Source organism: Pimephales promelas, chromosome 15 (assembly GCF_988280905.1).
Source record: "Pimephales promelas chromosome 15, fPimPro1.hap1.1, whole genome shotgun sequence".
In the NCBI taxonomy this organism is placed as follows: Eukaryota; Metazoa; Chordata; class Actinopteri; order Cypriniformes; family Leuciscidae; genus Pimephales; species Pimephales promelas.
This window is the reverse complement of record NC_142783.1, coordinates 31,878,170-31,903,829: the sequence shown is the minus strand read 5'-3', so window position 1 is coordinate 31,903,829 and position 25,660 is coordinate 31,878,170. Positions and strand designations below refer to the sequence as shown.

Below are 25,660 nucleotides of genomic sequence, written 5' to 3'. Positions count from 1 at the left end.
TAGAGATCACACATAGGGTATAGAACCGATTAAAAGATAGTCATAAGGGTTAACAATTAACATAAATCATAAAGGTGATGATGGGACTCACACGTCTGCCGTAGCAACTTGTGGGTAAGCTGAGAATCTCTGGAAAGTTGCGGTGTCTCATTTGTCTGTTTCTCCTTCTGTCTAGGAACTTCCATGTACTCATCCCACACCATCTAGGGAATGTGTCAATAGTATGTAAGATTTTTGAGAATTGATATTCTCTAAATCCAGTTTATTGTCCATTGACTGATATAAGTATGACATGGGTTTATCTCTCTCAAACAGTGTAGACACTGAGCCCCCAGGCAACATCTAAACATTAATCTCTTTCCAGCTCAACCAAGTGAGTTTGGGGGCATAGCTATTGTAGCAGGCTGTGTTTAGTCGATGTGGGACCCTGATTGACGCATTACATGGGAAGACATACAGCTTTGGGTACAGGAGTGAAAGCCAAAATTTGTTGCATTTAGGCTACCTTCAAATATTAGACAGGTCATGATCACGTCAAAGAGACAATGTACGTTTTAATACAACATCGTCACGCACCTGTTCCGAAAGACATATGTTCCAGTTTATATGTTTTACTTTGACATGTCTAGTACAGACAGACTCAAAACGTTCTGGCATATCTAATGCACAAAAAAATGCACTTGCGTTGGATGGGATTATTATAAGTGAGAAGCTCACGTTCCCTTCAGACAAAGGGTTAGGCTACTTAAATGCTTACTCAAGACCCATTGCAACACAGTTAAAGTAGTTGTAATATGTATTTGTGATATTTGAGTTGTGGGATGCGTGACAAACAAAAGGGGTGTTTGCAAAATATGCTGTAATACCGGTGGGTGCCACTAGTGTCTTAGAATTAATTACACAATCTATGATTTAATGAATGAACGGTGACACAATCTATCATTTAACCCTCAGGTGCTCTTCGGTCATTTCTGACCGAAAAATTTTCTGTTTTGAAATTTTAAAAATCACAGCTTCATCGGAATGTTACGAAACACGGTGACTTTTATGGCATTGGGTATGTGAACACAAAAAAAAATTGAGGTCATGATCCGAGCAGGCTAAGTGGTCGTAAAAAAATAGTCACACTTGTGAACGGTGACACAATCTATCATTTAACCCTATCATTTAACCCTTCTTGCAATTATCAATAATTGGATAATCTTGGATGGCTGACTTTGCATGCGAGTTCACAAGAAAATATGAGGTGGGACAGCTATAACTTTTTCATTCAGTCTTTCTTTAATGCCCTCAATGCACTCCATTGACTGGGATAACTGAAATTTATAATGGGTCTAGACTCTAGAGGTTAATGTGTCACCGTTCCAGAGATCGTTTTAGACTCTATATTAAACTAAAATACTGCATTAATATTTTTTGGGAAAAAATAATATATATATAGAAAAAAAATTATATTTTTCCATGGCAAAAATAAACCATAAATATTGCATAAATATTAATAAATTTAATTAAATTGTCTCAAAATACTAAATTACAAAGAATAAATATTATAGAACAAAAATAAATTGCATTGGTTTTATTGGGATGGTTTAAGTTTCATTTTTAGGTGTCCGGTCACTTTTGACCGGGAAGATAACAAGTGTGACTCCGAAACGAAGAGCACCTGAGAGTTAATACTACGTATGCATCACAGATAGTGATGCACCGATGTGAAAATTTGTGGCCGATATCGATAACCGATATTAACATTGCTGTTATGGCCGATACCGATATTTACCGATGTCGATATCCCTGTATAGAAAACACATAGCGAGGATTAGGGCTGCACGATATTGGTAAAAAATGACATTGTGATATTTTATTTTTCTGCGATATATATTGTGATATAAAAACAATTTCACCAGATTACTTGAATTGCTCTATTTGGAAAGAATGAATTATTCTTGAATGACTGGGTAGTTTTGTCATGGAGTAAATCTGCATAGAAACTAATATTAATAGAATGTTAACAAAAATTGTTAACATTCTATTAATCTATTAACCTTACACTTTACAATAAGGTTCCATTTAATGTACACTTTAATAAATGGAACCTTATTGTAAAGTGTTTCCGATTTATGTCTCTTGAGCTCAGTGTTGGACAGATCAGTTGTTTTAACCATTCATTAAAGTGAATCGGTTCAAAGGAGTCATTAGTTCGCGAATCGGACGTGTCATTAACGGAACCACGGCACACGTTGTGATTATCCAGGCAGTTTAGAACATCGCACGAGATTTGTCTCGACCTATTTTTACAGTCTATGGTCTCGACAGTCGACACAGAAAACATTTCATCAACAGATAGATTTTTTTGGTTTATTGAAAGTGTGGTTTCACAATTCACAACCAGTAGTTCAGAAGAAAAAAACTTCGGTCTTCCGACATTTTACCGTCGTGTATTCTCAAAGATATTCAGTCAACTCAATTCATAAACATGCGGGAGGGAGGGAGAGAGAGAGAGAGCAAGACATTTTGAAGACGGCGCGCGTGACCGGTGCTTTCACTCTCTCTTGTTCCCTCAGTTAAACAAGCGCAAGACATTTTGAAGACGGCGCGCGTGACCGGTGCTTTCACTCTCTCTTGTTCCCTCAGTTAAACAAGCGCAAGACATTTTGAAGACGGCGCGCGACCGGTGCTTTCACTCTCTCCTGTTCCCTCAGTTAAACAAGCGCAGCAGTCACTCATCTACATCACTTACCGGTCAAATATGGCTTTGGCGGGACAAAAATACGCATTAGGAAGGCTGGCAGAAAACAGCTCACCAGTTCCAGTCTTCGTGGCTTGATGTTTAAACGCACTTGCGCTTTTAATACGCGTGCAAAAACAAACATCCCCGCCCCCACACTCACACCTACACGCACGTCAAATACACAGGGATGATCATCGGCCTGTTCACATCGGCCCTATTTTGACATCGGAACGATACCGATGTGTAAAAAATTGACCAAATCGGCCGATATATCGTGCACCACTAATCACAGAGTTCAAAAGCAAAGACTTACCGTTACATTTCCCGATGGCGAATCCCCCAGGGAGGTGGAGTAGTTGCTATTTACAGACAGATCTAGATCCACCGTGGGTGGATCTCCAAGAGGAGGCAGAGATGATAGGCTGTGTGACATGTCCATATCAGCCATGGAGAAAAAGACGTCCTCTGTCCGACCAATAAGAAAGAGATTCATTAAAGGGTTAGTTCACCCAAAAATGAAAATTCTGTCAGTATTTACTCACCCTCATGTTGTTGCAAACCTCTATGTGTTTATTTGTTCTTTTAATCAAACAGATCTCATTCCCCATTGACTACCATAGTAGGAAAATACTATGGTAGTCAATGGGGAATGAGATCTGTTTGATTAAAACATTCTTCCAAATATCTTCCTTTGTGTTCAGCAGAACAAATAAACACATAGAGCTTTGGAACAACAACATGAGGGTGAGTAAATACTGACAAAATTTTCATTTTTGGGTGAACAAACCCTTTAATTATGTAGTTAGAGAAAGCAGAAGAACTAAGAAGTTCTAGATGTACTAAGAAGTAAAAGATGTGCTAAGCTAACCTCTGCTGGACACCGTTCTGGTGGTCTGGCTTTCAAACAGGTCCTGGTCAGTGGCACCTGTTATGGTGTCTTTCTTCAGGCAGCGGTTGAGCTCCATGTGGAGGCGATACTCATCCTCCTGCTGCATGGGCCGACTTTTCCTGTCCTTTCCTATTGCGGACCACTCCTGCCCGGCTGTTTTCCAATATAACAAATTATTCACATTCAGCGGAAACCATTTATCACACACTTTATTCAGAAAGGGACACATAAGGTCGAATCATGAATAAAAAAATATTTTTAAAAAGTGTCACCTGAGCTGGAGAAGACCCCAAACATGTCCAGTAAGAGGTGGACTTGTTGTGGTGAGAGCAGCATGATTAGAGAATCAAACTGTCCGTCAATATCCAACTGTGAAAAGACCAGCCATTAAATCTTAATATTAAAAATTTTTGACTTCTCTGTCCATTCAGAAATACATTTAAGACAGCTAAAAATGTGTCAATGCAAATTAATTAGATAATAAAACATCACAATAAAAATAAAGATGAAAAACCTCAGTCTCTCGTTGAATCTTATAAATATTTATTGTCCATGTCCACACAGACGCGTTTCGGCCTAAGCCATCATCAGTGAGTGACATCACACCAATAAAACATCACACCAAGTGGTATTTATATAAATAAATACCACTGGATGGACACAAAAAGTAGTTTTTTTATGCTTTTCACTTTAAACAACATTTCTATTGTTTTATAATTTAGACGAAAAGCATTTGAATACTTTTTAGTTGTCAATGTGGAACACGTTCACTAAAGGAATGACCACTGTGACAGAGGAAGCTAATCTGTGCAATACCTTTATAACCAGCTAGCATTCAAATGACTGTACATTAATTATATGTTATACTGCATGTACCCACCTTAGCTCCTGGCATAGCCTGGTTTTGCTTCAGAACCACAGACAGCTCCAGTTTCCCACTAAGGCAGCACACCTGCACTGGCTCGAATGGTGTACTGGAAGACACCGGCTCTGGGAACTGAGGGTGAGGCTCACAGATGATTTTTGGATTCCAACTTGGTGAAAGCTTGGGTTCAGTATCCTTCAATGTATAAGGAACATTTGTCATTAGAAGGCTTTGTACTGGTAAACTAATTTGAAGTTACTGTAATTAGGGATAAGGGTTAATAGGGTTAGGTTGCACCACAACCTGGTTAAAGGTAAGGTCCCACTTTATATTAAGTAGCTTTAAGTACTATGTACTTACATTGAAAAATAAGTACAATGTACTTATTGTGCTCATGTTGTATTGTAAAACACTTTTGCTGCTATTGAGGTGTGATATGGGTAAGGTTAGGGACAGGTGTGGTGGTATGGGCAGGTTTAAGGGTAGGTTAAAGTGTAAGGGCTGTGTAATTACAGATGTAAGTACATAAATTAGTTACAGCTGTAATTACATTTAAAGCCACTTAATATATAGTGGGACCAAAGGTAATTTTTTATTATTGCAGCAGAACAGATAAACTCACTGTTTGAGTGGGCGATGATTTGGGGCCGGCACGTGCCGACTCTGAAAACTCGTCCCAGAACACAGAGGCTCCGTCCAGAGTGAGGTTTTTATGTGCAAATGTAGTAGGCTGATGGATGTTGACACTGGAGCCCTCCTCCACGCTCTCATCACAGTAAACCATTCTAAATATCACAAAATGTACAGACAGCACGGCGATTATTCATATGTAAACATATCATGTTGTTGTGTTGAAAATATTTAAAGAGTAACTAAACACTAAACCAACTTTTTTTAGTTAATGATCTGTAAGAATGGATCTTTATTAATACCAGTCATTGATTCGAGTAACTTTTTTGACATTTGTTTATAAAGCGTTTTATTTCTAAAATACATGGTGTAAAAACGTCTTAGTGCTGCCCTCTTCAGGTTGAACGGTTGCTACTGCAGTTGAATTTTCCTATTGGATGTTCCGCACTTCGTGACATACGCAGGTTTCAGCTCGCCAGGCGAGCTTGTGTCGTCAAAAGCACTGTAGCGAGTTAGGAATTGGAATTGTGAGTATTGAAAACGATCAGGATAGAGTGTTTTAGCGTCTATTTCGTCCCCTCTATCTCCACTGGGGTCTGCCCACTTTTTCAGCATTTTCAAATATTGCCAGTGGGTGGAGTCAGGCTCTGACCAGGGGTTTAGTAACCCTTTAATTACAGCTCTAGAACTTACTTATTGATTCGGAGTTCGAGGGCAATGCCAGTTTTCGAATTTTCAGGAATGTGCTCCATCCGCAGGACAGTATCCACAAAAGTGACCTTGACTCTTCTCAACACTAACAGAGAGAACAGGGAAAGGTTCTGTCATTGAGAGGGAATCAGACTATAATCAGAGCTATATACAGAACAAAAAAAACAGTAAATACGATTTTATGGTCTACGGGAAGAGGCATACCCGTCTCGATAGTCTCGGCAAACTTTTCCAGACCCTCCAGAGGTTGGAAGCTCTCTCCCTGGTCATCAGTGAGTCTTTGGCTTAGACACTCTTTGGCCAGCTGCATACTGCTGGTCATGAAGCTGGACCAGCACATGGGCTCCATGCCGGATGCTAAAAAGATTTACAATGGGCATACACAACATTAAAGTAGTCATAAAATGGAAATTCACTTCACTTTAAATAATTCATTCATGCATATGTTTCATTTAAAATGAATTGACCTCATACTTTTTAATCAAAATAATTGGATCTTCTAGGGAAATTACCAGACTACTCTAATAATTACAATTTTTGTCTGCATAAAAGCCCTTTCCTCCAATCGCCTGCAAGCTTGGATTCAGATTTGCTTACATCTAATCAACAAGTTACCAATACCATGGGATAGAACCAAGTCCTTTCAAAACACTTGGTTTTTTCAATAATCAGTTTCACTCAGACAATACATCTAAATACAAAATAAATGATGCGTCACTTGCCAGAGAAAAATCATTACGGAAAAAGAAAGTATTTTAAAACAATGTGTATTAAAAAATTATCCGTAGACAGAAATAATATACAATATAAAAATACAAAACGATTGTGAAGATTTTATAAATAAGAACAAACTTTACAAAACGCAGAAATGTAGAATGCACAGCATTGCATTTAAAGCATTGATCAAGATAATCATCTAAAGAGAAAGCGATTTGAAAGATGCTTCCTACCCATTCGAGGTCTTGGCCTGAACACCATCTCCAAGCCCCTCACTTCCAGAGCACAGTTGTCCTGGAGCAGCGAGGCCCATGGCACAGTGAGACATATGGCCTGGATGAAGCCCTCACTCACCTCAAACGGTGCATCCACAGACTCCAGGATCTCGTTCAGGGACTGAAGAAGCATGAGATATTAAAGTCACAGAAGGTAAACTGCGGATAAACATCATTTTTGATGTTTTTTTAGGGGGATATGTATAAAATATAGCCACTCTCAGTTATATTTGGCAATGGAATGTTCCCTTGGTGCTACACTCAGATAAGATATAGGAAATTTCAGAAGTTCAATCATGCGTCCAACTTATCTGCTCATGTCTATTCTATATCTTTGGATATTTTCATTGCGAGAAAATTGTGTGGCAAACTATCAGGATTTTTTTTTAAATCAATTTTGCTAAAAACTCTATAACAGCACTTTTTTAATGAGAGTACCAGTGCTGCATCATCATGAAAGTTGATCATTTAAATGTGTTTTAAGCCTTGCTAATTTAAACATTCAAGCACAAGAAGACACGAAAGGGAATTCAATTCGACTGACCGCACACGAATACTGTCTTCTTGTGCATGAACGGACAATTTCACACAAAATTATGACAAAATTCCCATCTTTGCAAGTATCCTATATTCAGTATTAATCTATTGGAGCTGTGCATTGTCTTAAAGTGACAGCAGCCTAATATTCCTGCTGCTTTTTAATGTTAATCAAAAAACACAAGACGAAATAATAAAGACTAAAGAATAAAATAACTCACTGCTCTTGACTGAACAATTTTTGTAACTTTAAATAAGTATTCATCTATATAATTTATACAGTTTAGACTATGCAGTGTCATTTGATTATTTTAGTCAATTTCTGTACTTTACCTAATTGTTAGATCTATTTATTTCATGTGTGTCTTTCTTCTATTGCTTAATTTGTGCTATTGCTTGTAGTTTGATTATTTGTCATTTTATTAAACCATTTACTTGTCTTTAATAATGTTTGAAATATATATTTATAAGTTATACGTTTTTTCATTTCCATTGTTTTGCATTCCATGTAAAAATTCTGGCGAGTAAAATAATAATAATAAAAAATTACTAGACAATGCGGCGACTCACACTTCAGTGTGTCCGTAGAGGGTTGGAAAACTATCTTTGTTTTTTATCTATCTTTGTTAAAAATATCTTCCAAAGTCGTGTTTCTCACAAGGTTAAACACAGCACAATCTAATAAAACATGCTTCGATGATAAATGATTTTGACAAAAAGAGTGTGTTGCTGGATCTTTTTCTAACATTAAAAACTTGAGTGTCATCCTGGAAAGGCCTATTCGGCAACAGGTATAAACAATCTGGTCCCATCGATTAAAAAAAAAGATAAAAACATCTTCTCTTAACATTGAGGCTGATTTCATGGAGCTTGTTCTGTATGGACTCAAATAGGGGAAAACGTACCCATTTGTCCAGCGGCACTTGAGCGAGTGAGCCCGTGCCTTGATAGAGATCCAGACTAAGCTGGTCCAAACTGAGCTTCTCCTGGAGGAAATTTCCCAGATATCGATGCAGCAGGTACCTGCAGGCCCGCTTCTTAATGGACTCAGAAAATGGCCACGGCATCTTGACCAGCTCTTGGCTTCAGTGTGTACTGAAACACATTAGGACATCCAAGGTATTGAATGCCAGCACAGACTTGAGAGTGTTTCCCTGTGAACTGCAGAGGATGGTGTGGTTTGTATTAAGCTGGAACAGTTAAAAATAACATGCTAAAAAAACAGCCAGTTTCTACAAAATAATACACACAAGTCAGTCTAAAAATTCTCATGGAATTGATAAGAAGTTATCTTCATTCTCTGTGACTTTGACATTGCTTTGCTCAAAACACACCCACACAATTATTCAGTGAAGGGTTGTTGATGTCAGTATAAATACATGTTCTGATTCTAGATGACTAATAAACTGATGTGGTTGTCTGAACAAATTACATCTGTAGAACTAGTAATTCAATTCACTGATGCAACTGTTAAAGCCCGGGATTACCATAACAAACCTGTCAATTCAAAATCAATTCACTGGCATTTAGCAACTCAATACCTTTAGAACAACATCAGAAAATGTGGTGATGATGATGATGAGCTCATTTTAAATAACTTGCGGTTATATTTATTTGTCTGGTGGCATGCCTGACCCCATATATCTAACTTACATACAGTATAGTGCCCACCAGTGCTTGCGCAATTAAGGTTGGTGAGTTTGTTTTTTGCAGCTAACACAATGTCAAATCACGGAGACACACTCCACAACAGCAGGATTACCGTTTGTTCGTATTTACAGTGGCCATTCAAAATAAGACTGTCAGAGAAAAAATAACTCACCTGTATTATAAAATAGCTGATTAACCGTTGTTCCTTGGCTTAGGGTGAACTAGCATGCTGGCTAAACACAATCCTTTATACCTTCATTCAACTTTGTCTCTTCAGCTGACGCATCGCTCGTTAATATTATCTATATTCAGCTGGAGATGACAGTCTTCAAGCGCATTATAAGTCAAGTCGTGAGAAAGCAGCATCTCTGTGTGTCTGCTTATAAGGCTAATGATGGTGTTTACAAACACGCTCGTGACTGCGCACTCTCGCGCGCCGCTCCATGCGCGCAATGTGTTCACGGGCATCCGCGCTGCGCAGTCACTGCGCAGATCACGCGCTCCACTACCAGGGTGTTGTTTTGACCACGGATTGGAATAGTAAAAGCACTTTATTTTTGCTGGTAAGTAGGTTCAAATTAAATGGTGTAATGAATTTAGTTATTGATCTGATATCAAGGTTTGTAAGTCATGTCTTTGTCTATTTCTTTAAATCTGTTTTAATCCGTTACCCTGATTTACTACATACTGATATCTGATATATGGGTTGTAAATCATATCTTTGTCATTATTTTGGTGGTAAAATGCTCAAATTAAATGGTGTAATGAATATAGTGATTGATCTGATATCAAGGTTTGTAAGTCATGTCTTTGTCCATTTCTTTAAATATGTTTTAATCCGTTACCCTGTATTTACATACTCAAACTGATACACAACAGCATATAATTTTTCTGAAACGGGCCAAAATTCTGTAATTTTTTCGCGACTTTTTATAATGTTTAACTTCATGATTCATGTGCTGATTACCACACGCTTCTTAACATTACATCCTAAATTAATTTGTTCTAACTCAATTTACTTTTTTCGCTGGCGAGTTAGGAATTAATGGGAATATCTGATAGCGTAATAAATTCCATGCATTTACAATCGAGTAAATTTCCATTGGTGATTTTCAGTAACACTTGTGGAAATGCAATATCTTTAATTATAAGATAAGGAAAAAAACACAATAACACAACTAATGAATAAAATGTAACATGATAAATGAGAAAGTGTAATTACTTAGATTAAATGTATTCAGTTATTTCAACTATAACTATGTCTATGCATTGATTTTATTTGTGGAAAACAAAGAATTCTCTAGAAGCCCCTCCGCCCCCAAAGCTCGCCTCGCGCATCCACCCACAGTTTGTTATGTAAGGAATTTAGCGGTAGCTTTTAATTATCATTTACAGCCAACAGCTAAATTATAGATTTAGATATTTTACTATATTCTGATAAACTTGTTTCTTAAAACATCGCAGATTCTGTAATGTTAGTCGGGGCGGATACGCAGAAGCTGCTTTGCGCAATTGTTGCGCATAATTGACACACATGAGTCCTAGCCGGCATGAGCCGGAAGTATTCTGACGAACCACCCCAAGAGGAGGTTAGTAACTCATAAAATTATGTTAATAAATAAACTTAAACCACTTCAGACCTTATCATATCACAAATGAACTTGTTATGTATGCCATGATACCATTATTCTGTTAATATAACCCGGAATTGGCGTCATATGGAACTTAAACGCTAGTACAAGAGCCTCGATTTGCATTAAAAATGCCGTTAGCTAACACTTCATATTTTTTAGATTGTCTTTATGCGAGTTACATCATACATAACACACCAATGATTCGTATTAAAATGTTTCTTCCACACACAAACACAAATGTCACTCTTATTAAGAGTTAAACGTACTTTGTGACTTGTCAGTTGAGGAATTTGCGGCGTTAGCTAGTAGCGTGACTGTACAGTGCTCGCGCCCCTCATGATCAGGTGACGTCAGATGTTGTTTATGGACATGCAGTTTGTTTGTCTGATGATCATCTACTCGCTGTTGCGTTTAGGGGATGGAGGTGGACTGTACGCCCGAGGAGCTGTGTAAGTGCTCGTATGAGGAGCGCTGTGTGGAGCTGGGAGAGGTGAAGGACATGAGGCTGGAGGCTGAGGCGGTGGTCAATGATGTGCTCTTCGCGGTCACAGACATGCACGTCTCTCACAATCTCACCAGCGGACTTGATGTGGCCTATATAAACGTGGAAATCAGAGAGGGAACCCGCTACTGCTTAGAGCTCACCGAGGCAGGGTTAAGGGTGAGTGATAAAGTGTCATCTGTTCCACCAAAAACAGCATTTACTCAATAATATTGACAATCTGATGTTTTTCCAAAAGGCGAATATGGGGTCCACTTTCAGTCTAGGCCTCTACTTTTAAAGTCAATATGAAATACAATGACCATTCTTGTTTTGGAGTGTCTATTTGCAATAAGTGCAAGTAGCCCACCTAGTTGGCAGAGACTATTTACACTAACTGAATTGATTGGGCCAGACATGATTAGGGAAGATGCTGGATTATCACCAGTATCAAAACCAGAGTTCGAATACACCTTTTTCCCTTTACATATCAGATCAGAAATGCATTGGGCAGGGTGGAAAAAAGCCTTACATAGTGTAACTTTAAAACATTGTATCAGTTGGAGATAATATATTTTGTATAGAACTATTTTGCATAATTTAGAGATGAATATTGCCTAGCACTATGAATTCCCCTCAGAATACAAAATATAGTACATTAATTTCTTTCTTTTTTAAATGTTACACGCTAGGGATCACAAAGATGAAAAGTGAGAAATCCGAGATGTTTAACCTGTGGGATCTTGTGTTTGTCATCCGTCATCTGTCAGGTGGTGGGCTACATCTTTGATCAGGTGGACGAGAGCTTGAACACCCAGTATCATGAGACTGTTTACTCACTGCTGGACTCCCTCAGCCCTGGATATAGAGAAGCGTTTGGAAATGCTCTGCTACAGAGACTGGAGAGGCTCAAACAGAATGGACAGTGAGGGGTTCATTATATCTTTGCTTGCAAACGGTTCTATCAAATCCAGCACCGCTCTCAGCTTAAAGCATCGGTGGTACCTTTTATCAGTTTTTAGCCTGTGATATGTTTTAACAGACCTTCTTGGTGTTCATTTGACAAACTGACTTGCCTGTGATGTTTTAAAGTATTTTACTATAATTTAGAGAGGTATCATTGGAGGCAGTGCTATAACACAGTGGGCCCAGATGAATACTCAGTTTTTTTGTTTTTTAACGTTTATGCAAGTGGAATAACCCTCAGAAATAGCGATGTGCTGTTTCAAAGACTATGGGTACACTGAAATCTTTTGTTAACATACAAGTGATATGATTTTGTATTAACTGGGTCCTGCAAAATGAGTTTTAGAGCTCCATACTGTATTTCCGTCAGCATGGCTCTTTAAAGTATTGTCATTAAACACAGATCAGATGCCTTACTACTTTCATTCAAATGTCTAGTTTAACCTGTCTACAGGAAAGTGGTTGTCTGAAAAAAATATCCTGATACATTCACTTTCTTCTCTTGCTATTGATAATGTATCAGACTCCATTTGTAACTGTAAGAATGTCTATTGCTTCCTTGTTTTCTTTCTCAATCTGTCAAAAACAGGAGAAAGGACTGATGAGCCAAAACATGGTGGTGATATCCATCCACCTCTTCCAAAAAAAAGTATTTTTGAAGAAAATGAAGACAGTCATCATGTGGTTTCTTAAAAAAAGGTGCATTTTAGCACCGAAATCGAAGCTTTTTACTTCTATTGATTTGAGTTATGAGTTGAGCAGAATCTTTCCCTGCAATTACATTACAGCATGTTTATGTAGAGGTCAATGTTCAGCTTTTTATTGTAATGAGAAAGACATTTCCTGTGGTTTCCTATAGTTCTATATCAAATTATATGTATTGGCATTTAATTTATTTTATTTGTTTTTTGAGGATGAAAGTTTGTTATGTAGAACTATTGATTAACTGGTTAAAACACTGCATATCGATACTGCGCAGAATTGCACTAAAGGTAAAGAAGCAGCCGTTATCTGAATTTGTTTAAAAGGGCTGCATAAACAAAATGCTACAAAGTTACATTCCATTTCTTTTAAGTTTAGAACAGCATTTAAATCTTAAATAATGCATACAGGAAGTTCTTGTATGATGGGTTTCTACCTCATGTTATTTTTATTTTGGCCATCTTTAGCATGCCTGTGAAATGAATTGAAAACGGCCAATGAACACAAGTGGTCCTCTGGTTTTAAGAAATCCCTGTCCTATCTCTGCCCCCCTTATAATTTAAAGAATGTTTTCTCAGACAACCAAGAGGAAACCGAGTATGACGTACATGGCACAAATAACTTCTGTACCTGAGAGAGAAAAAAAATGCTTGCTTTTGTTTCCTTGTAATAAAAAGCACACATTCAGATGTTACTGTGGTTTGGTGATTCAGTTTTATAGCCATTTAGTCATATTCTGCTTGCTTTAGAATTTATTTAAAGAGTTTGTTCACCCGAAAATGAAACTTCCGTCATTAATTACCCTTATGTCGTTCCAAACCCGTAAGACAACCATTCATCTTTGAAACAAATGTGGAGTTTAATGAAATCTGAGAGCTTTCGGTTCCTCCATTGACAGCTACACAAATACCACTTTAACGCTTCAAAAAGTTCATAAAGTGATCGTAAAACTAATACATTCCAAATTATTATTCCAAATTTTCTGAAGAGACTCAGTTTAGTTTTACGATTATAAAGATAATCGCTTTATATGATTGTAAGGCCTACAAAATTGATCCAATGGCGGAATTCGATTTGAGGTGAAGGTTTCACGCGTGTTCCGTCTTTCCCATGACGAAAAAAGTGATTTTTAATTAAATGCATAACATTTAATATTATGTATTAACTCGTTTCATCTGACTCCATAAAATGAAAAAGGTTTAACAATGACATCTGTGCATCATTAAATACACGTTAATGTTTGACTATTTTCACTGTAATGAAAATAAAGGTAGTCTGTTAAAGTCTGTTAGACCTCATTTGATATGCAAAACATCAGTTTACAGTGGAAAGTTACTGTTCACCCCCCCAGTTGTGGTAAACGGAAGCTCAAGCATTTTTGTTTCAGTTTGCAGATCAATGTTCATGTGAATAAACGCCTCAATTCAATCTGTTCATCATATAAATTGCGTCTCTTCAGAAAATTTGGGCTGGACTGCTTGATTCATATGGATTCGTTTTACGATCTCTTCATGAACACGAAGCGTCAAAGTGGTAGTTGCGTAGCCGTTAATTGATTGACAAAAATATTTCAGATTATATTAAAAAAATACCTTAATTTGTGTACTAAAGATAAACGTAACGTCTTACGATACGGGTTTGGGATGACATAAGGGCGAGAGATTAATGATGAAAATGTTTGGGTGAACTATACATTTAAAGACAATGGGGTTTCTTTTAGCAAGTTTCCAATAAAATACTTGAGTAATGATAAAGTTAACCAAATTATTGATAATGTTCAACATTTAAACAGTTAAAGGGATACTCCACTTTTTTTGGGAAATAGACGCATTTTACAACTCCCCCAGAGTTAAAAAGTCGAGTTTCAACGTTTTCAAATGCATTTAGCCGATTTTCTGATATTTAGAAGAATATCAGTAAGCAGACAGTTTCTGGTCTCATTGACTTCCATAGTAGGAAAAAAATATATATATACTATGGAAGTCAATGAGACCAAAATCTGTCTGGTTACTGATATTCTTCTAAATATCAGAAAATCATCTGAATGGATTTGAAAACGGTGAAACTCAACTGTTGAACTCTGGGGGAGTTGTAAAATGAGCCTATTTCCAAAAAAAGTCGAGTATCCCTTTAAAGTCAACCACAAATATGTCTTGATCATAAAGGTAAAACATATTGAAACAAAATTTGACCTAGTAAGAGCTAGCCCTCAAACACATGACCTCTCAACAGGAATATAAAAACTGCAGACAGAAAGCAGAACTGAAACTGAAGCAAGACACCTGACCCAGAAAGGAGAAACAGTGAACAGATCGCTTTAATAGACAAAACTTCAAATAAAAAGATCTTTAGCTGTAGAGACAACACTGTCAGCTTTCCATTGATTTGTTTGAGCCTTTTACACAGATAGTATAGTGTTTAACAGTATTGTGATTTACTTAAACTGGAATTCACTCTTAGCTAAACAGTTGACCACAAACATTAGATACAGTGTCCCTGATTCATCATTGAAAGGTATTTAATTAATTTATACAGGGTTCCTACATCCTATGACCACTTCCTTTTCATTTATTTTCTAGTCGTTCATGATTAAACCACAATAATAAAAAACAGAATGTAAATCATTTTGTATTACTTGTATGGTTTTAATGATGAAGGACTAGAAAATAATGGATAAATAATCACTGGTCAAAGGGTGTGGGTCCCCTGCAGGAATATTTAAATTTTGCCCTATTTTTACATCCCGGACAAAATCCTCACACAGAAGAAAAGCAAAAATCATTGTTTACCATAAAGAAAAAAAAAAAAACTAGTTTACTTCAGTAACGTACATGTTATCGTTGCATGTAAAAAAGTGGCTACATTCGCCGATGTTTTAATAAAATAAGCTAATTTTAAGATGCGATCTTTATTAAATATGCAGATTTAAAAATGCTAGTAAAAAGTTACCAATTGACAACTATTAGCTCAAAGAAAGTTTGATTAGAAACATTACAACACTGTAGCTAGTGCACACTTGATTTAATCACCGGCACTGACCACTGTTTGTCTCGTCAGCGTCTCGTTCTGGTGAATCATTGACAACAAACTAGAATTAGGCAATGTTAGCAAAGTGGCACTGCGTGCATAGTCAAGGATAATGTTAAAATAGCAACAAAAAAAAAAAGGTAGTATAAATCATAAAATCTGTGTCTACTAATATTAGATCTAAAAGGTCCATAGAAAGGCGTTTAGGCACAATTGTTTCCCTTTGTAAACGTTTTCATCTTGGCTTCAGTGTTGGCCTTCAGCTCACAATCTGAACTGGGAACTTGACGCAAAATAAATCTTTGTTGGAGTCATCTCTTAATTCCCATTCCACAACCAGTCTTATCTAATAAACAAAGCAACAAAATAAGGAATTGAATGCCTGTGACATTAAAGCACTGTTCAGAACTAGATAGATGAGGAACTTAAACACTTACTGTTGGATACTCGCTCTTGACGGGCAGCTGGTTGACGTAGCTGTACATTTTTTGTGGAGCAATAGGACACTGAATTCCAGACTTGCAACCATCGTCAATAGGGATTGGGAAGGGGACGGGGACGCCTGCGATCACTCCATGAACGATAGCTTTACTGGTCTGACTCGCAACAGCTATGGGAAATACAAACAAGTTGTTGTTTTTCTAAAATTATGATTGGAGCTGATACTAGACATATAAAGCAACTCACTGCTGCTGAAGGTTACATTGACCGCATAGGACTGCCCCTTGTGAAGCTGGCATGGCTGTTGTGAGCATGGCTGAATGTCAACTCCAACAACTTTTCCGTCTACTGACCCTGTGAGGAAGAGGAAAAGTTGAAAATAGGAACAAAAATTATATAGATTACGCAATTTGTCAAAGGGACAGTTCACCCACAGACGGAAATTCAGTCATCATTTACTCACACTCAAGTTGTTCCAAAAATGAATGAGTTTTTTTCTCCCGTTGAACACAAAAGATGATATTTTGAAGAGTGTTGGTAACCACACAGTTGTTGGACCCCATTGACTTCCTCATTTGGGGAAGTCAACGGGGTCCAACAACTGTCTAGTAACCAAAATTCTTCTATAACGTTATATATATTATTATTATTTGTTTATTTATTTCCCACATGGAAGTCAATGTGGCCCAATAACTGTTTAGTGATCTATACTCCTCAAAATATCCCCTTTTGAGTTCAGGAGAAGAAATTCATACAGGTTCGGAACAACTTGAGGGTGATTAAATGACATTTTTATTGAATTTAAACTTGATAAACATGAGTACATACCACAGTCCACAAATTTCACCGGCTCAGAATGAGTGCAGGCGAGAAAAGAGAGCATAACAACTAAGATCATGCTGTAACCCATGGTTCAGACGAATCCTGTGGAGAAACAACAAACTATCGTTATCGTTAAGGTTACCTGACTGACAGACAACATCACAGACACGAACTTATATCGGTCAATCACATGACCGTCAATCTCTACGGAGTTTCGGTAATAGTTAAACTTTCCCGTGAAGATGAATTTCACCGTTACTAATGAATACACAGAAAACTCACAAAATACGCTCAATTCAAACGTTAAAACACTTACAAACTTATTTATTCGGTTGCTTACACGCCAATTCAGACGCCAGTTTGTTACAGCACACTATTTCCTTGTCACGAGATCAGAATGACTCGTCCAATCAAATACTGTTTGTACACGCCTTCTCGGTGAACTCTTAACCAATGGCAGTGACTCATGGAAATGATCCGAAACAAGGAGAGCATTCTGTTGCCAGATATATTAAAAGCCATCTTTTAGGCTAGAGTAAGTAATGAAGAGAAGTAAAACAACACTAAAATGTTTCTTTCTTCAAGTTGTTGGTGGGTTATTCTTCATTTGTGGTGTCCAATTCGCATTGTTATTATGCAAATCATAAAATATTTGCATCTTTGTATCCCATAGGGGGACAAAAGTGCATTCTTAATAGTGTTTTATTATGTACTAAGAGATATGTTGGTGTAAATGCAACAATATAACATTTTAACACTAAAAATGACTGTTGTGAATATAGATTTAAGAATTAAAGCTTTTTACAAATTCTGCCTCTCATTTGCCACTCTAGTTAAAGAATGACCCTGTTTGTTTTAAATTAGCATATGTCTTTGAGATACTTTACAGAGCTCAAATCTGGCATATTTGATGTATATTTCATGTCATAATTAAAGGTACAGATATCAGTTAATGTATTTTCTATATAAATAAGAGTTTATCACAGCAGGCTCTTTTTACACTAAATAAGTCATTTGTTTGCCAATAAACATGTAAGTTTGTAGAAATAAAATGCACACTGAACTTGCTTAGTGACAGCTGTCAATTGTATATGCATTTGTGACATAAAGCTGCATCAGAAAGGTAAGCCTTAACCCTTGCCAGCTAGAATGTCAGAAATAGTGCATCTAATTAGACCTTCTTCTTTTACCGATCATTAAAACATTTTTTTTATATATAAAAAGTTTAATTATTATTAATTACTGACTGAAACCCTTTCAATACCAACTTATACGTCTTTATTTTTCCAAATTAATTACCTAAAACAATTAAGGGGTTCAATAACTGAACCTGGCAACCCACTGGCGATAACTCCGTCATGCGCATGCGCAGTAGAATCCGAGTTAGTTATAGAAGATGTCATTCGCCAGAAGACTGCTCATAAACGCACCTAGATCAGCGTCATTTCAACTTCTCAAGTATGCACAAATTAGCGAAATCTTAGTGATAAATGTATTGTCTAATATAAATTGACTGTGTTTGGTAACGTTACCCGTTCTTCAGTTAATAGCTATTGCAGGTAGCTTAGCTAGCTAGCTTGAGAACAGTTGACTTGCGACTGAGCTAACGTTAACGGCACAGATGACAACATTTAATTAGAACATGAACATTTATGAATGTCGACAAATAATCTCCTCGCGTAAATTATTTACGGTGAAATTACTCAGTTGCTTACAAACAATCTTTTACACACATTTAGCCCAAACTTAACTAAGCTTTTTAGTTGGTTTCTCTGTTGTTTTGAAATAAATATAGCCACAGTACTATGCTATGGATATCGAAACTCGGTCAAGTCAAGGGCATTGTGTGTACAGCAGTTCGGTGTGTCACGTGTGTTTGTTTGTTGTCGTCGATCAGAGTTCAGACAGCGAGATGTCCAGCTCCTCTCAGCCGCACTGCGCATGCGCGCTACAGCAGCAACCCGCAGCTAGACTCCGACATCCCAGCTGAGGAGCTTCTTCTCAGTCAATCCTGTGTCAAGGTTTGAACTCACTGCACTTTATCCTATATACTTCAGTGAACACATTGTAGGCAGTAACAAAGAAAGAAAGAAAAAGAAGCTTCTTACTTGACATGGACAACAACAATTAATTTTAATAATCCAATCAAAATGTCTTTTTTTGTTATTCCTGCAGAGGCTTGCTGAGATTCTGGATAAGGGACAGTATCTGAGGATAGCCGTGGAGGGAGGAGGATGTTCAGGATTCCAGTATAAATTCGCAGTGGACGCTGTTAGAAATGAAGATGACAGGTAATTACAAAAAATCAGTTTGTTGGCACAAAAGAAGATATTTTGAAGAATGTTGTAACCAGACAGTTGAAGGCACCCATTGACTTCCATGGTATTTTTTAACTATGGAAGTCAATGGCTACCATCAACTTAAAAAAAATCTTCTTTTGTGTTAAAAAAAGAAAGAAAAATAGGCAATAAATGAGTTTTGGGTGAAATATCCCTTTAATTGTATTTAGTTGATCTAACATTTCTAAAAGTTCTCTCTCTGAAGAACTAATACTGTAATACTGCCTAATACTGTAACTTTCAACACTGAACAGCAGCGAAATACATAATTTTCCCGTTATCACTGTAACGCTGCTTTCAAATCCTTGAATACAGAGAAATACATACTCCGATATGGAGGTAATGATCTGTATTGTGTTTGTTTGACATACGTTTATACTGTTCTTTGTTTACTGTACCTTCTCAAAGTCTATTTAATGTGTGTAGTTCTGTAATTTCTTGTGTACTTGTACTGACTTGATACAGTCTGTATTATATAAAGCGGCTTGACCAGATCAAAAGTCTTAAGAGTTCATACAGTACCACAGAAATCCAATATGGATGATTTTTAATGAAATGAATTTTCATTTATCTCTTGCATTTATTTCGGTCTCCTTCTTTCCAGAGTGTTTGAGAAGAATGGTGTTGGGGTCATAATCGACCAGGACAGTCTGGAGTTTGTGAAGGGATCCACTCTAGACTTCAGTCAGGAGCTCATCCGCTCTTCTTTCCAGGTGTTGAAGAACCCACAGGCTGAACACGGCTGCTCGTGCGGCTCGTCCTTCTCCGTGAAGCTCTGAGACTCTCCAGTTCATCAAGCTGTTAATGCATGCCGCCTATGTGCTTCTTTAAAATCAGCCAGAAGCTTAGGAATTAGCTAATAACGTGAGCGATTCTGATGTTTGAACTTGTGAGCACTGATCAGAAATCAGAACCTACAGATGTTACTTTAGTGTGTTGTGTATATAATGGAGATTGTACATATATTTCTAATAAAGTTATAAGATGAAAAACTGAATATTCAGCCAGTTGTTATGTGGTTTGAATCATCATGTGATCAATGAGATACAGCTCAGATTAAATGCAGGTAATGTGTATTTTGCATTAAATGATGGATTGATCATACAAATGAATTGAAAAGCACCCTGATTGCGTTATAACAATCAGTAAACTGCAAGTATCATATTATCTGGGTCATAAGGAAGTTCTGTATAATAGTGTGCAATTCTTTTCCTTTTTTTATGCTAACAAAGTCTTTCCCTTGAGAGATGATAAATACCAATAAACTCTCAATAGATTTGAGGAATGTTCCTGGTTCAAAACAAGTTAAGAAAAGACCTTTGACTCATTTAAGTACATTGTTGTAAACTATCCCCCGGTTTCACAGACAAGGCTCAGACTAAAATGCATGTTTAAGGGGTTTTAACTGAACGCAATTTGCACTGATAAATCTTAAAATATGCCATTGTTTCATAAATGTTTTATTCAAAGGCACGAAAGCCGTTTAAATGTCTTAATCCTGACTTAATCTAAACCTGATCTGTGGAACCAGGCTTACATTTACATTTACAGATTTGTATTGAACCCTGAACAATCAGTCCACGTCACTTCAGAACGAGGAAGATATCAATAGCTTTCAATCTGTTGAACGAGACGATTCACAAACTGTGATGCACACGTGTCATATATGTACATCTTTTTTATTATTAAAGTTGGCTTTTAAGAAACATTTCACAAAAATATACAAAAGAATGTCTTTACAAATGATATTTACATTGATAAGAAAATCATAATATGCATCTCTTTCAATCAGAGTGTGATACACTGAAGGAGAGAAAATCTTCACGACGATTAAAACCAAACCGATTCCTAATCAAAACGAATGTGATGTTATAAAGGCTTCAGCAGCAAGATGAACAGTGATTTCAGATAAGACAGCATTGAAACAGACTCTTTTCATTCATTTTCTGAGGGATTGCATCACCCTTTTTTTTTTCTTTTAAACTTTGATCTCAGACATGAAACACGAAGCACACGGTTCATTCCTACTCACACAAACAGACATCTCGAGTTCACTAGTCGAGCTAAAGCTGCTACATATGAGGTTAGGAGTGTATCTACTGTTAAGGGAGATCAGACCACGTTCAAGATCAACATTAAAAGACCACTGGACAACCACAGTGAGCAGGTCAAGTATACAGTGCATAGAATGCTTTGGCATGCTGACATCCTAGAATATAACGCCAGTGTTACATTCAGGGAGAAGGCCACAGGAGATCTATTAAACCTCAGAGAGAATCACCAAACTAAACCGACATTAAGAAACACAACACTCGATATCAAATGAAAAACACCACACCGAAATGAACAACAAAAAGAAAACGGGTAGTTTAAGGCTAATCGTACTTTTGCTTGCTACAAGTTCTTTTTCATTTTGGAAGAAAATCTCACAAACATTATGGATAATTACGTTCTGTAATCTTGTAGCTCAAGATTATCTTTTAAAGAAATGAGTAAAAACGTGAGGGGTAAACACTTACACATCTGACAGATCTTTTACGGTACGTTGGGTCTTGTGACACATTAGCCCAACTATCATTCAGAAACGGTTGAGTTCAGGAATGGGTGAACATGCATCCGGTCATGATGTGACCCCTGACCCGTCAGCTGGGCTTCGGGATGTTTCGAGACCGCATGCACTCAGTGAGGAGCGTGGACACACCGCCATACAAATAGGCTGTTGAACATACACAGAGAAAATGTAAGATTATTAATGGGAACGTTTTTTTAATAACATTAATAACACTCCTTATCACAGCTACCAGGAATACTTAATTCTGATTGGTTCATGACAGCATTCTGCAGTCAACTTTATACTTGACCCAACTGATTCCATACGGTACGGTATTGGTTTCATGTTTGTTTCTTCATTGTACATTTGGGATTGATTTGATTCAACACTATATTGTTATATGAGGGAATATGTCTAAGAGTGTATGGTCTATTTTCATACATGCTTTTATTGATGAATGTCTTACTGTTTTGAGCTAACTGTGAAGCAACAACGTTGCTATTAAATGTGCTATATAAATAAATAAAAGTTGAAGTTGATTGATTGATTCATTCATTGATTCATTCAAATTTTCACTTTGCATTAGCACATATTGCAAAAAATCACATTTTGGATCCTAATTTTGCCTGGGTCAGTCATGTGTCTTTCTGAAATAATTATATGCAAGCACTACCATTCAAAAGTTTGGGGTCGGTGAGATTTTTTTTTTTTTATATATAAAACACTTTTATATCATTATTATTTACATATTGCACCGTTTTGAGTCAACAGAACAGAATAAAATGTGTTAATGCTTTTGTAAAAGGTGAAACTAAACTGACAGCTTGGATTGGATTCTGCAACTGTGACACGGAAAATCAAGCACGATTTTTTTTAAAAGAGGAAGAATGATAAAGTACAGCAAGATGGGTGCATGTGAGGAACACAACTGAACACACACCTCCTATCATCGCCTCCAGCGCTGACGACGAAGCGATCCCCACTGGTGAAGCGGATGTTGGTCAGGTGAGCCGAGTGGCCCAGAAAACGCTTGTGTTTGGCCTGAGGAAACAGATTCTAGTGAAACAATTTGCTATTTTATCCTTGAAAAGGCTGACATGTGCAGCACAGGTCAGGAGAGTGGATGAGGGAGCATTTTATTAGTATGGATATATGATGAAAACACAAAAGATTTTATAATCCAAATACACAGCTGAACTTTGGTTGTTATGAGAATGTTTTGATCTATTTTGGCAAAAACTGTCACATCCAGCCCTTTTACACATCAGTCTTGTGATGTGCCGTCACATGACATGCCATATATAATATGCAGAGACAGCAAAAGTTACTCTGTGGTTTATATTTATCTGTAGGAAACAGCACTGTTGACCCTTGTGAAAAAGAAAAGCACTTTAGCATACTTATTACATAAAAATAATTTTAGAAAATAAAGCTTTTTTTTTACAATTAAATGAAAATGTATGTTTTAAATTTATATTAAATTCAATTAGCTGAACTTAAGTAGGACGCAAGTACATCTTTATATGTAATTAATTTCATAATTCTATTGTCTAATTCTATTAAAATATGGCTAAAGTGTACTGTTGAATATGGACAAGAAACCATAGTAAACTAAAAATATAATTTAATGGCATTTTTGTATTTAAAGATATTTGTAAATAAATACACATCTGTAATGACGAAGTTGGGACTGAGTAATTTGAAATAAGATTTAAAATTTTAAATCAAATATTTTACATGTGCATAGTCAACCCATCAAAATAAGTGTACTTCTTACAAAATAAGCACAATAGATTATTAAAACTAAAGTAAAAATTATAAATTGACATTACAAAGTGCACTTTTTCAACGTTAAGTGTGTTAAGATACATACAGTAGTCATGAAAGTGTACTTCGTATAGTTAATACTATAATGCAAGTACACTTAGATATGAAGTACAAAACAAGTGCACATTCGGTATAATTAAAAGCACTTAGTTTTCACATCAGGACTGAAGTCAGGTCCATTTTGGGACAATCAAAGCACATCTTTGTCTTTATAACTATAACTCGGTCACTTTACAGAAATAGATAATCGCAGAAACTGTAAAATGTTAATTTCATCATATTGTTGATGGGTATAATTCATGGTAGAGCTAGGTTTTGGGGGATGGATAGGATTAGGACTATATTTTCAGACAGGAATACTGATCCAGGAAAGTGTCTTACTTGGCCAAATCACAGTAACCACATGTGAAACAACATTTTTTACAGGAAAAAAACACAGTGTACTTACAAATTTCTCTGGACAGGGAAAGTCGAACAGCTTTACCATTCCAAAGTCATCTCCTGTCACGATGTTGAGGCCGGAGTGAGACACACACGCGCAGGTTACGTCTGCTTTATCTGCGTTCCTGGACCAGATCCCCACCACCTCATCCCCTAGGACACTACAGACAACCAGACACAGGTGACTTCATTTCTGTTTTATGGGATGCCAGCAGTGCTGTTACCAAGCAGCTCTATAATAAATATGCATCAGGCCGATTTAGCTTGAGCAACTAAATGAATTATAGGCATCGCAGCAATCACAGACTTTCCTGTCCGGAAGGCATTAATTCCTCAGAGGACCATTTGCTGTGTCATTATTTACCGATCATGTGAAGAAAAACACATACATGTTCAATTTAACCCTCACCAAATGGATACCTATCATGGTTATGATTACTGCTAACACTTATACCTTGTGAAACTTTTACTTGGGTTGATACTCCCTCAGTATTTGTGACAATATCTTACAATTGACACACACAGACTTTATATCATTATCATTTACATATTACACTGTTTTGAGTCAGCAGAACAGAATAAAATGTGTTAAAGGGTAATTTACCTTAACTCAAATACAAGCCGGTGCAGTTGGACGATTTGGGAAAATAAAACCCTGGGCTATTATTTCAAGTTTTACGGTATACTGAGCTTTTGTCGGTACAACATACTGACTATTTACCTTCGTTTTTTTAAGGCAATTGGTTTGCAAGCTTTTTTAAGCAAGTCGAACTAATTCGATTTCACAGTGTACATACTATATCTGATATTCACTGGGCAAAGACCTTGTAACTCCACTTGAGCTTAGTTTGGATAAAATGTTAATAATGTAAAGATGCGTACAAGTGTCTGGCCTTATATAAAGCCACGATATCAACAGTTTTTAAATATGTTAAAAGTTTTTTGTTGTTTTATTACCCGACAGCGACGATAGGTATCCATTTGGTGAGGAGGTTAGATAAATTTGTGTGATCTTATTCAGGTTAAATTGAACATACAGTACGTGTTTTTCGTCACATGACCTACAGTTGTCAGCTAACTCGAGGAATTAATGCCTTCCGGACAGGAAAGTCTGTGATTGCTCCATTGCCTATCATTCATTTTGTTTCTCGTCGATCATTATTCAACATGATTGTGTTATGCCACCTTTTAAAAGCAACCTATTTATTACTTTCCTTCCTTTGAAATCAAATAACAGTGATTTCTTGTTGCATCGCTGCAGCAATAGGAAGAGAATTACAATAATATAACTGAAGTTCCAAGTGCCCGACCAAATCAACATCAAATGATGAAGTCAGATGTGACGTTTTTTCTGATATTTCAGATGTATTGACAATTTAACATTCAAGATGATTTTGGGAAATGAGTGAGAATTGCCCCACTTCAAA

The 25,660-nt window shown here is 36.8% G+C and overlaps 5 protein-coding genes across 12 annotated transcripts in view; 2 read left to right on the top strand and 3 right to left on the bottom strand.

The window, feature by feature from the left end:
- Positions 1 to 9,413, bottom strand: part of atg2b (autophagy related 2B) — a 29,970-nt gene extending 20,557 nt beyond the window's left edge. For 3 of the 6 annotated variants that reach the window (XM_089120548.1, XM_089120547.1, XM_039666276.2), the window contains exons 1-11: positions 9,175 to 9,413; positions 8,258 to 8,513; positions 6,774 to 6,936; positions 6,028 to 6,180; positions 5,806 to 5,908; positions 5,105 to 5,267; positions 4,498 to 4,677; positions 3,890 to 3,986; positions 3,597 to 3,770; positions 3,042 to 3,193; positions 92 to 203 (exon numbers count right to left, since the gene is read on the bottom strand). In XM_089120548.1, the coding sequence (XP_088976674.1) occupies positions 92 to 203; positions 3,042 to 3,193; positions 3,597 to 3,770; positions 3,890 to 3,986; positions 4,498 to 4,677; positions 5,105 to 5,267; positions 5,806 to 5,908; positions 6,028 to 6,180; positions 6,774 to 6,936; positions 8,258 to 8,419 (1,459 nt within the window). In that variant the 5' untranslated portion in view covers positions 8,420 to 8,513; positions 9,175 to 9,413. Of the gene's footprint in view, positions 1 to 91; positions 204 to 3,041; positions 3,194 to 3,596; positions 3,771 to 3,889; positions 3,987 to 4,497; positions 4,678 to 5,104; positions 5,268 to 5,805; positions 5,909 to 6,027; positions 6,181 to 6,773; positions 6,937 to 8,257; positions 8,543 to 9,174 lie in introns of all 6 variants that reach the window. The other 3 variants (XM_039666271.2, XM_039666268.2, XM_039666274.2) reach the window with 3 other exon arrangements.
- A 33-nt stretch (positions 9,414 to 9,446) lies between these two features.
- gskip (gsk3b interacting protein) lies at positions 9,447 to 13,479 on the top strand. 2 transcript variants are annotated; one of them, XM_039666277.2, is made up of 3 exons: positions 9,447 to 9,565; positions 11,052 to 11,297; positions 11,888 to 13,479. In XM_039666277.2, exons 1-3 carry the CDS (start codon positions 9,455 to 9,457, stop codon positions 12,044 to 12,046), a joined length of 516 nt encoding a protein of 171 aa, XP_039522211.2. In that variant the 5' UTR covers positions 9,447 to 9,454; the 3' UTR covers positions 12,047 to 13,479. The 2 variants fall into 2 exon arrangements, with proteins under 2 accessions (XP_039522211.2, XP_039522212.2); XM_039666278.2 differs by lacking the exon at positions 9,447 to 9,565 and adding an exon at positions 10,451 to 10,591.
- A 2,297-nt stretch (positions 13,480 to 15,776) lies between these two features.
- Positions 15,777 to 17,514, bottom strand: npc2.1 (NPC intracellular cholesterol transporter 2, tandem duplicate 1). Its single transcript, XM_039666279.2, has 5 exons — positions 17,392 to 17,514; positions 17,082 to 17,177; positions 16,500 to 16,607; positions 16,250 to 16,422; positions 15,777 to 16,158 (listed from the first exon to the last, which is right to left on the bottom strand). Exons 2-5 carry the CDS (start codon positions 17,161 to 17,163, stop codon positions 16,072 to 16,074), a joined length of 450 nt encoding a protein of 149 aa, XP_039522213.2. The 5' UTR covers positions 17,164 to 17,177; positions 17,392 to 17,514; the 3' UTR covers positions 15,777 to 16,071.
- A 902-nt stretch (positions 17,515 to 18,416) lies between these two features.
- isca2 (iron-sulfur cluster assembly 2) lies at positions 18,417 to 20,411 on the top strand. The gene is made up of 4 exons (XM_039666343.2): positions 18,417 to 18,533; positions 18,973 to 19,096; positions 19,251 to 19,366; positions 20,019 to 20,411. Exons 1-4 carry the CDS (start codon positions 18,472 to 18,474, stop codon positions 20,191 to 20,193), a joined length of 477 nt encoding a protein of 158 aa, XP_039522277.2. The 5' UTR covers positions 18,417 to 18,471; the 3' UTR covers positions 20,194 to 20,411.
- Positions 20,412 to 21,074: 663 nt separating this feature from the next.
- Positions 21,075 to 25,660, bottom strand: part of eml5 (EMAP like 5) — a 78,127-nt gene continuing 73,541 nt past the window's right edge. For both annotated transcript variants that reach the window (XM_089120546.1, XM_039666313.2), the window contains 3 exons: positions 24,241 to 24,394; positions 22,906 to 23,006; positions 21,075 to 22,130 (listed from right to left, as the gene is read on the bottom strand). In XM_089120546.1, the coding sequence (XP_088976672.1) occupies positions 22,094 to 22,130; positions 22,906 to 23,006; positions 24,241 to 24,394 (292 nt within the window). In that variant the 3' untranslated portion in view covers positions 21,075 to 22,093. The remainder of the gene's footprint in view (positions 22,131 to 22,905; positions 23,007 to 24,240; positions 24,395 to 25,660) is intronic.